The 11,184-nt window shown below is 37.3% G+C and overlaps 2 protein-coding genes across 2 annotated transcripts; one reads left to right on the forward strand and one right to left on the reverse strand.

Annotated features, from left to right (window-relative positions):
• The first annotated feature begins 427 nt into the window (after window positions 1-427).
• On the forward strand, window positions 428-2,754 carry LOC116021249 (clathrin light chain 2-like). Its single transcript, XM_031261865.1, has 3 exons — window positions 428-763; window positions 1,051-1,204; window positions 2,301-2,754. Exons 1-3 carry the CDS (start codon window positions 528-530, stop codon window positions 2,646-2,648), a joined length of 738 nt encoding a protein of 245 aa, XP_031117725.1. The 5' UTR covers window positions 428-527; the 3' UTR covers window positions 2,649-2,754.
• Window positions 2,755-4,802: 2,048 nt separating this feature from the next.
• Window positions 4,803-8,694, reverse strand: LOC116019932 (mucin-5AC-like). The gene is made up of 5 exons (XM_031260330.1): window positions 8,173-8,694; window positions 7,745-7,859; window positions 7,131-7,245; window positions 5,565-6,584; window positions 4,803-5,324 (listed from the first exon to the last, which is right to left on the reverse strand). Exons 1-5 carry the CDS (start codon window positions 8,306-8,308, stop codon window positions 5,067-5,069), a joined length of 1,644 nt encoding a protein of 547 aa, XP_031116190.1. The 5' UTR covers window positions 8,309-8,694; the 3' UTR covers window positions 4,803-5,066.
• Window positions 8,695-11,184: the final 2,490 nt, after the last annotated feature.

The raw sequence follows: 11,184 nt of genomic DNA on the forward strand, positions 1-11,184 counted from the left end.
GAAGAGAAAATATTTGGTTCTTGCTAAAAGAAAAAGTTTTTGTCTTCTAATCTCGATCCTACCAAACAATTAAAAAGAAAAAAATTACAGTAGGTGTCGGTTAAGCGCACCAACAACACTTAGGTGTAGTACAGGCACGTCAACTACAGGCACTCCAAAAGCGTTTGGATTTAGTACAGGTACATGAACTACACGCACTCGCTGAACGACGGAATGCGTTGAGGGTAATCCCCAAGTGACAACTCCACTCTAATTTATTACTTATTTTTTCTTTTTCTTTTTCTTTTTTTTTTTTTTAAATTTCTCGTCTCTCCTACTGAACTCCTAATTAAAAAATTGCTCTTACTCGTATAATAATTTTTAATTCACAAGAGCAAAACCGCCGCTCTTTTAAACACCTGATCATGCTCATATCGTCTTCTTCCGACTCTCCGGCCGTTCCGGTTCCCGCATTCGACGACGACGGCACCTTCGTGGGCTACGATCCTCGCCTATCCGCTCACCTATTCACTCAGTCCGAGTCGGCTATGGACTCGGCTGCGGATGACGACTCGTCGTTCTTCACTTCGGTGCCAGTTCAGTACATTCTGCCTCCGCCGCCGATCAGTGTCGCAGGATCGATAGCCGATCCGATTGGATTCTCCGCATTTTCTTTGGGAGCTAACGAGAGGTCGTTTGGAGATGAATTTGTGGCGTCGAGTGGGACTCTACTGCCGCCTCCGACGGAAATGTCGGAGGGAGGTTTCGTTAGAGAATGGACGAGGTAGGGTTTTATATAATTACACAATGTCAATTTCATTCGCTTACTGCATTTATCAATTTTCTTTGCCTGATCGAATTTACAGTTTACTTAAACTTGGAAGCTTTAATTTGTTTCGATCAATAACACTTCTATTCAGCGAGTTGGTGGATAATTAAGATCAGAAATGATGTATTTGCCCATAAAATTCAGAGTAGGATTAGCAAAACCGTTTCTGCAGTTCGAAAACACTTGATTCATTCTATTTAGGAAAATTCACATTGTTTTGGATCATATCATTTGATTTTCAGACAAAATGCTATTAGATTGGAGCTGAGGGACAAAACTGAGAAAGAGTTGCTAAGCCAAATCATTGATGAAGCAAACGAGTACAAGGATGAATTTTACAAGAAGAGACTGGTCAGCTTGGAAACAAACAAGGGCATTTTCCGTGAAAAAGAGAAAGTAAGATCAACACTACTTTTACATGCAATTTTGTTATCAGTTGGCTAGACTATTTTGTGGTGTTTTTTTTTGTGACAAGAGAAACTCACAGCCACTAACTGAGGATATGCATGGAATAAATTTGTTTTGTGACCCTAGTTAAAAAAGAATCACAAGGAGGTTCAATTCAAACAAAGAGCCTAAGGCTAATGGAAAGTAATACTTGGACTCCCGAATTCTACTCCCTACTTTTACTCTTTCACTCAAAATTTTGATATTAATATTTTATATGAGACCCACAAGATAAAAATAACTTATCCTCTTTTGTCACATTAGGGAGTAAAAGTAAGGTAGTAGAAATCAAGAGTTCATGTAGTAAATTCAAGCCTATTAAGCTCCTTTCCGTAGGAGTCAAATTTAATACTTTATACCACCAAATCAATAACCCTACTAACTTGGTTGGGTTACTCTCAACTATTTTGCCGTAGTTGTCGCAAGCACAAAACAACATGCTTATTTAATTGTGCATACATTCAGAGTATCTAATATGGGTCTGTAGTGCCTGCTATTTGCCATCAACCCATCACTCATCTCCTCGTATCTAAAACCTTATAGTCAAGTAACATTAAGTTCTAACTTTAAATTAGAAGGTTACAGGTTTAATCCTAATGCTTTATGATATTCCAAAAAGATTATGGCCATGTTGGTAAATGGCTATTAGCTTATAGCTTTTAGCTGATTTTGTTAGAGAGTATAACTAGTTGATAACATTAATTGGTCGTAGAAATGTGTTTGGTAAATTAGCTGTTAGTTGATAATTGTTTGGTATAATTTTTTTTCTCAAAAAAATTATTGAAAAAGTTGTTTTAAACAGTTTTTTGAATTTTAGTACTTTAGAGTTACAAAAAACTGATTAACCAAACACTTATATTGATTTTTTAACCATGTCAAACAACTAATAGTGGTCAAATAAATCAAAATTAACGGATAAACTAACTATTTTACCAAACATGGTCTACGTCTTTTCCGCCCAGTGACTTTAGGTTAAGAATTCACACGTTCCTTTCTAATGGTACCAAAAGGAAATCACTCATCTATATATGTCGTATCTTTGTAGTTATTTTTGTCCAGTCATGAGAAGTTCTATGCTGAAGCTGACAAGCATTATTGGGAGACAATTGCTGAGCTAGTTCTGAATGAAGTTCCAACGATAGTAAAGAAGAACACTGAGAACCAACAGAGGAAGCATTCCATCGCTGTGATCCAGGGGCCAAAGCCTGGAAAACCTGCTGATTTGTCTAGGATGCAGGAGATACTTTTAAAGCTCAAGCATAATGCACCTCCACATCTTGACCTTTCTCAGCCTCCATCAACCACCACGGCCACCACTAAGGGTGGAAGAAATGAGGCTGCTACACCCGGTGCAGCTGGGGTAATCTCACCTCGCTCCGTTGCTGTTGCTTGATTGAAAAGCTCAAAAGGAGCTCTCTCTTTCTCTTTTTTTCAGACTAAATTTTTTTTGTATTTCTTGGATATATTTAGTATTATAATAAATTAATAATGGTACAAAATAAGTTTTTTTTTTTTTAATTTTTTTAAAACTAGCTTTGCCAATCCACGCGAGTCATGGTCATTTTGCAAAGTGGACTACTTACATACACAAGTTTATTTATAGTACATTGAAGGTTTATTTATAGTACATTGAAGATTTATTTTTAATGTACTACATGTTTTATTTTTGAATGTTCATTTTTAGTGTAGTTTGTATTTACTTTAGGTATGTTGGTCATGAGTTAGGGGCTTAGGGCCCAATGTCAATTGTGCTAAAGAGGGGAGACTCGAGGATTTATTAGATTTGGAAATAATTAGACCCATATGCATTATTTTCGAGACTTAAATTGAGTTGAGAAATAAAGTTGGAGGGTCGGAGCACAAAGACTAAAGGGGATGGGATGTAAAGTGGGGAAGAAGAGAAAGTTTGGGATCAAAGTGTGATAAGGCATAAAGTACATGGTGTCATGGTGCAAACCTTAGGAAATGAGCTAAGGGAGCCCGAGCTGTGGGGTTGTCGAGTTGGCACCCTTGATCCTGGTTCTTGGTCCACCAGAGTGGACCACCGATGGTCAGTAGGCAAACCGCTCCCCCAATCCACGGTCGTGAGTTTTTTTGCCCACCTCCCGGTTGCCTAAGTCATCTGCGGCGACCCAGTCCGACCAGCCATGACGGACTACTTGGGATGGTGAGTAGACGACGAGGGAGGGTGGCGTACGGAACAGGGGACAACGTACAGAGTAATAGGGACAACATATGAAACGGTGGGGACGACTTACAAAGCAGTGGGGATTGCGTACAGAACGATTGGGATGGTGTACGAAGGAGTGAGGACAACGTACGGAGCAATGAGGGCGACACACGGAGCGGTGAGGACAACGTATAGAGTGGTGGGGATGACATACAAAGTGGTGGAGATTGGAGACAATATAGGAGCAGTTGAGATGGAGTACGAAGGGGTGAGGACATCATAAGGAGGGCAATGGGGTGTGTTATTTTCGGGCAGTCTGTGTGGCCCTCGAACATGCTTTGTGACATAATGCACGAAGAACTGTTTGGCAAGAAAGCATAGCACTTGACAGGACACACGTGTGGACGGTGTGGTTGAGGAAGGCAAGTGTTGTGGTTCATGTACATGTCCACAACATGCTGCCGTGGGAGTAGTATAAAAAGCAAGGGTGGTGTCCAGTTCAAACCATCATCAACACTCTTCCTCCCTCTTGAGTTCTCCCTCAGTCAACAGTGTAGTGTGTCATTGACCTCTACGATCAGCTAGTCTTTCACTTGTAGCTCATTTATGTTATTTTGAGATTCTTAGGCCCTATCAAATCCAAATCTCTTTCCATACCTATTATCCTATATCAATCCAGTTTTATGATGAGTTCAGTCCATTAATGAACCTTTAGAACATTAAAAAATGACCTTTCAACATACTAAAAATGAGCATTTATAAGTGATCCGCAATATAATTTGGTCATATGAGTCAATATGGACTCTAATAAGATTCATTTCACAAATTTATTTATTTATTATAAATTCATTATTGTTATCATATTTTTATACAAATTTATTTTTAGTGGACTACAAATCAAAATGAACTCATAGTACACAAAAAATAATCCTACAATATAATAAAATGAACTTGTATTGCAAGATAACCCCAACCCGTAAAACTTCTAGTCCACTATGAACAACCTTAATAGGGCAGGCCGGTCAACATTGACACCAATCATTATTGTGTGGATTATGGTCCGCACAGTTGTGTAGAGCATACTATTAAATAATAATAATATGCATTTAATACACAAGCAAGGTACTTTTACTATATTAAAAATGTACATTGTATTTAAAAGAATACATTATTTGAGTACTAAAAGTATATTATTTTATATATTATATATTTAATATACAAATAATGTACTTTTACTTTTTGTTATGGACGATGATTTACACAATAATTTGCCCATTGACACCCTTTTTTTTATTTTAATCTTTGTGTATTTTCTGAGGGATCTAATAGTTGTGCATCCGGTACAGCATAAGTTCTCTTGAACAAAAGCTTGAAACATAGTGTCAAACTAAAACCCTCTTTCCAAGAAACATAAAAAGCAGGCTGCAAGTGAAACCAGAGGCTAGTTCAACATATAATCTTGTCATGAACAAAAGGTGCAATGGTTTCACCATAACTGGGATTTCTAATAATACAAGACCTTCCAATTACAACATCTAACCAATGCATGCACCTTTACATACCCATACCCATACCCATACTCGTTCTCGTGGAGACAAGGATGCTTAAACGCTCAACTGTTTCAGCAGGACAAGCCGAACATCACCTACCACGCATGGTGGCAGGGGACTGAGCAATTCTATAGCTGCAAATATCATCATCAACTTCATTTCCATCGGTGCAAAGGGCATTGTTATTAACGCTCACTTCGGAACTAGCATTACTGCTTGTTGCGTGCGGTGAATCAGAAACGCTCACTGCCCTGCTTCTATTAGGTCCTGTTCTCACACTGTACATAGATGATGCTGGAATATTAGCCATCAATGGTCGTAGATTACCTGGAATTGTTCGCCTTATATCCTGTTGCCAAATGAAATTCAAGAATGATAAGAGGAAAAAAAATGGTAAAACAGTATGTTTTTTGTTTTTGGTTTTTGGTCACTTAATTATCTGTTCAAAAGACATAGCGTGTGGAATAAAATGAAATCACGAGGAGTAAAGCTAGAGATATAGAAGTGTGTTAATGTAAGGAATATTCTGTGTAGAAAAACAAACATGGGCTTGCAAATTGTATGATGGAATATAAAAGAATGCACATACCATATGCCTTATGGCCATATCCAAAGACTTTTTAGAGAGATTTCTTCCAAAGCCCGCGCTGTCAGGTGATGAGGACTTGGCAGACAAATTACTATTCGGGGAATGTTTATTCTCTTGTTTTGGCGGAGCCAATTTCCGCATATTTATCACTCTTTCAACCATCTTAGTTCCAATCAATCCAGGGCTCACATTGTCATTAGCTTTAGCATGTAACCGGCTCATAGCTGGAATGGGAACAGAGCTTCCACTACTATGTATTAGTCCATTAGGAGGGCGTCCTCTTGACGGAGAGCACGATTGTCGTCTAACCCTTCCATTCGCAACAGGTTCAATAGATGAAGAGCGGGCACTAGGTACACCAGGTCTACCTCTAGTTGCTGAAGTTGGCCTATCAGATAGTGACGTCCTCAAATTTGGTGGAGCATCAAGGGAGAAACCCGGAATATCCGAAGGTTTCCATGGTCTGGGTTTCACAGTTGGAGAACTAGCGCGTGGTGGTGCTGGGTTTTTTATTGCAGTGGTAGAAGGCTTGGCAACTGAAGAGGAAGACGGAGACCGGACAGGAGGAGCAGATATATTTGTTCCAGTCGACAATGTCATTGGCCTTCGAGTAGGTGTTGCTGCCCTGGATGTGGGCTTTGATCCAGGATTAGGCTGCCTAGTTGGCGTAGAGGACCTCACGGTGGACCTTGAATCAGGCGTTGAAGATCTTGGAGTAACTGTGGGCTTAGTTGACGGTAGTGTACCACGAGAAGTAGGTGTTGCAGACCTGGAAGGTCTAGATGAGGTTGCAGTTGATGACGTTGTTTTAGAAGCAGTGTTCAATGCCGGTTTACTTGATGAGGTCAAGGTGGATCTGGACGCGGTCAATGTAGATCGGCCGGTAGGAGTTGAAGGTCTTGAACCACCAGAAGAAGAAGGTCTTCTGACACCTGTACTTGAAGTATTCAACCCCGGCAAAGAAGATGCCTGTCTTGATGTTAAGTTGCTTCTCACAGTGGGCTCAGGTGGATTCGCTAGCTGCAGCCATAGTAATGAATTGCAGGTCAAAATCAATTTGTGGTTCCTTAGAGCAAGCTAATGTTACAACAGTGAAACATCGTCAAGTTAAAACTGTGAACTGTCAAATAAAAAGCTTATTATCCATTTCCAATAAAACCCGAGACCTTTAAGGGTGGTTGTACTTTGACTCTTCAAGATGATAACCATCTGCTTATTCATTATTTTTGGCATTTTGGAGGAATCAACTGCTTAAGCAAGTAGATATCCACTATTCAAATTTTTTTTTTTAGTTCGGTTCATGTATATTAAAGAAGACATCAATGACTTCATATCCACACCTATATTTTTCCCTCATGTGGCAAAGCAAAGATTCCCAGTTTAACTGTTTCAGATGCAGACTTTCAAATACCAAATGCTCCCTCCCAGATACTAAATACCCTTTTATGATTAAAAAAGAATGGAGTTCTGGCCGGTAATAAACAAAGATGGGGCTAATTATGCAAAAGAAAAGATTGCAACCAGGTTTTTTACAAGAATCTATACATAACATTTAAAACTTCTCACTCTCGATTTCAGTGCAGTTGGACGCGCTTTCAGGTTTCCAAACTGACTCATCACTGTTTTCTGCGACTCCATCTCCAACGAAGGAAAAAGGGGAGTGCCGGGTGGTGTTAGAAGCCTGAACAGCATCACATATAATTAATAGAAGATTAGCCATTATACAGTCAGACAACGTGCAATGCGGTAAAATAAATTCCTAGTTCTAGTCATCGCTTCCAAATTGCAGATCATTAATCTCATACTTTCGGACAGGCACTGATACCATGTTGTGTCACTCAACTATGCTATAATGAACATGGGCCAAACCATAATAAATAACTGAATTCAATAAATTAATTAGTCTAACCCATGACCTTATAAACCTGTATATCCTCTCTTATATTTTCAATGTGGGACCTTTAACAATAACAAAACTACAAAAATGAGTAACAGTCACAAAAATATGAAGATTGAACAAGAAGATGCCAGGAGAGGGTGACATGATTCTGACATTCCAACTCACAATAGAACATGACATGGAAATCAACCTACCCCCCACCCAATACATGATTAAGCCACCAAAAACAGTCACAATCACCACATTCTTGGCAAAGAATAAGAAAACATTAATCAATTACCAATCATAGTCATTTTTATCGTTCTCAGAATTGAGGAATTCATCGGTAACAGTCTTCCGAGCTGGTGTGCATGCCACCCCAACGTTAAAAATAGGAGAATTGCCAGTCTTAGATCCTGCAGGCAAAAGAATTTTGCAACCAAAACAAGAATATGGCTCAAACATCTAATTACCAGAGCAAAGCGCAGCAAAAAGGCTAAAAAATTCTAGTACAACCAAATGATTTGTAAAGAATCATGTCCCTAAAATTCCCAGTAAAGTTATGCATTTCTTGATGAACAAGAGCCATCTATTCCGTCCAAAAAGCAAAGATTTTTCACACAAAAGATAAAGGAATATTCCAAAAGTAAGAAACAACCAGCTGTCCAAAGAACAAATGCATTACCAATCGTAACATAACCTCTAAATCAGTAATAAAAAATTTCATACCAAGAAGTGCATCAAACTCATCGGATTTCTGGAGAAGAAGAAGATCGTTCCGTTCCTTCTCTCGCCTCCGCATTTCATTGAACAGTGCGAGCTCCTCATCCTTCTCCGTCATCATCGACCTCCTTAAACTCCCCATTGTCACATACACAAACCCTAAACCCTCCAATCCATTACCAAACCTCCAAATACCCACTCAAAACCTCAGTTTCACTCCCGAAAACCTCAGAACACAGAGCATACGTCGTCGTTCCTCTTCGCGAATTCAAAATCAACAACCGCAGATCGCAAATCCAGCTCCCGATGCTCCGAGACTCAGCTTAAATCATCCCGCATTTCAAATTCGTATTCCACTACGCGACAATTTAAGAAAATACCAAAAAACCTAATCTAAAATTTTTGATTAGATTACAACATAGAAATTCGTGAACTATATGTCCAGGTAGTAAGAGAGATAAATACGCTATATATACATTATATATATAGAGAGAGAGAGAGAGAGAAAGGGAGGGAGGAAGCTTCAAAGACTCGGCATTGCTGAGAACGGAGCTGAGATAGTGAGGAGAAAAGGAATTTGAAGATGAGAGAGAGTGTGTGTCAATTACGTAATTTAATGGAAAATGAGGGGCAGATGTGTAGTGGGATTGGGGGGTTTTAGAGAAATTTGCCAAATTTGGAGGGGTTGGGAAATAGGAAAAGGGAATTTAAGGTAGGCGAGAAAACAACTGTGGGGTTCAATGTTAAATGCAACTAACAGTTATGTGCTGTTTTTTTCCTCCCTTTAAGGTCACGTTATCTGGATTGTTATCGTCCCCCGGATTCCAGATAATTACGAAATCGACCCCACTTCTTTCCTTCCCAAAATGTTGAATCTCCAAGGATCTCGCCGACTCGATAGAGTATCTGAAATGATGTAAATCATAGTAACTTAACTGGTTAAATCTTTACTTACTGCAGAATGTTGTGCACCTTGATTTTTCTTTATAAACTTTATTACATTTGTGACTAACTAAATTGCCCATCCGAATAACGCCACATCTTTCCTTTTCATTTTTATGATAACATTTTTTAATTTCACTTTTGGTTATGTAAATGTATATATTGTTTCATATTTAATTCATACTCCGTAACTTTTAATTTTAACATAGGTAATCTAACTTGTTTCCAAAACATATGTAATCTAACTACTTTTAAAATTATTTCGCAAAATAAAAATTAAATGACATTGAATAAATTTGAAATTATAATCGACAATATGTTTAATTGATTTGATAGTATTCGATAAACTACTCACAAGATAAACATTACTTAAAGGATCTGGAACTAACAAAGAATAAAGACGAGTGTCTCATTGTAGGGACTCCATCTCGCTTAAAAGATCGGGGAAACTTCATTGATGATTTCCTGCAAGTACTCCTATACATGTAACATCTTAATAAGAATAATAGTCTTTGGGCGCAGCTTAATCCAAAAAAAAAAAAAAAAAAAAAAAAAAGGTTCATAGCTTTCTCATTTTGAATTTTGACGTCAAAAATCTCTCAAAGATTATGTTATTGACTTATTTGTAGTCTAAATAAATTACTCCTTAATGATGCCAATGTCCAAGTAGTTCTTGATTTCAGAGTATGATTTTTCTAATAATTTTAATTGTCAATTGACTTGGATTGCATTGGAGATGACTAATGAAGTAGGATTACTAATGATCATTAATTATAAGCAAGTCATAGGGTTGTTCCAACTAAATAATCGTTGAACAAATCATGATGTTTGGTTTTTACAAAGATGAATTCAAATCATTAGTTATTTTTAGAATATGTTCGGAGGAATTACTACAGTTCTACACCCAGCTCGACTAAGTTATCAATAGGATAATGTTTAAGGTAAAATGAGACGAACAACAGAACTAATAGCTCTACTATATATTGTTCAAATATGTTTAACGACTAGGATGATGTTAAAGTTAGTTACGTATGATGTCAGAGTTAGTTACGCCTAATAGATTTTGCCTGATGACACATTAGAGTGGATAGCAAGAGACACGAATACAGAGGACACAATTAGACTTTTAGAATTTTGGCTAATGATTAATGGTTAAGGATTATTTTAGAGTTTTGGCTAATGATTAATTCGGTTTGAAAGTGTCGTTAACCGAATTAACTAATTGGTTATGTTTTAATTTTTTTTATAATTCATAAATCTTACTATTAGACTAGTTTTTCAAATTTTATCATTTATGTAATGTAATGGCTATTTTGTGGTGTGAAAGTATGAACTTACAAATTTTATTCATAATTTTTAACTTTAAAAAAAAAATTAGACTAAAATATTTGGACTAATCAATTAACCGATTAACCCAAAAAAATTAATTAAGTTAAATTGAAAATAAGAATTTCAGTTCATTTAACGGTTAAAATAGTTTACAAATTCGGTTAAGTTATTAACCAAATGAACACCCCTCTTGCTCTAGGCTAGGTTCATATAAGGTATCATAAGACTTTCTCTTTTGGATCTTGCAGCACAAGGTGAAAGTTGTGAATTTTAATGAAAGTAACAAGAGAACTGTGTCTGTTGTCAAAGGTTTTTCACTATTGATATTTTCTGATGATCTGATCTGATGCCCACAGTTACCAAAAGCTTCAGTCAAAAAAGTTGCAACAACTAAAAGAAAGTTACTAGTTTGAGGATGAGAATATTTGTCTTCTATCAGTATTGAAGATTGCCGCCACTTTAAAGCCATTCAATGTGGATGTGTGAACAAGAAAAGTTATCAAGAATGTGGTGTGAAGGAAATAAGCAACCCTTTACAGTGAAATACATGTTCCGTCTCAACTAAAAACTTAATCATAGTGAAACTATGTATATACATATACACACATATCGCATTTGGCATTCTCATATAGTTTAGTTTACTACCGTTTTGTTTGGGAGAGGTAAAATTAAGATGGTTAGAGCAATGACAGTCAAATTGTATTGCCGGTTAGAATAGTTAGAGGTATGAAAAATAGTTAACTTATT

The sequence above is a fragment of the Ipomoea triloba genome, chromosome 5, assembly GCF_003576645.1.
Source record: "Ipomoea triloba cultivar NCNSP0323 chromosome 5, ASM357664v1".
Lineage (NCBI taxonomy): Eukaryota > Viridiplantae > Streptophyta > Magnoliopsida > Solanales > Convolvulaceae > Ipomoea > Ipomoea triloba.

What these genes read in the sequence shown, in the direction of transcription:
- LOC116019932 (XM_031260330.1), bottom strand. Translation starts at nt 8,308, where the DNA reads ATGGGGAGTTTAAGGAGGTCGATGATGACGGAGAAGGATGAGGAGCTC. An exon ending in GATAAAAATGACTATGATTG is followed by an intron (nt 7,246 to 7,744) that starts GTAATTGATTAA and finishes GATGCTGTTCAG; the next exon opens with GCTTCTAACACCACCCGGCA. An exon ending in CAACTGCACTGAAATCGAGA is followed by an intron (nt 6,585 to 7,130) that starts GTGAGAAGTTTT and finishes CTATGGCTGCAG; the next exon opens with CTAGCGAATCCACCTGAGCC.
- LOC116021249 (XM_031261865.1), top strand. Translation starts at nt 528, where the DNA reads ATGGACTCGGCTGCGGATGACGACTCGTCGTTCTTCACTTCGGTGCCA. An exon ending in TTCGTTAGAGAATGGACGAG is followed by an intron (nt 764 to 1,050) that starts GTAGGGTTTTAT and finishes TTTGATTTTCAG; the next exon opens with ACAAAATGCTATTAGATTGG. An exon ending in TTTTCCGTGAAAAAGAGAAA is followed by an intron (nt 1,205 to 2,300) that starts GTAAGATCAACA and finishes GTATCTTTGTAG; the next exon opens with TTATTTTTGTCCAGTCATGA.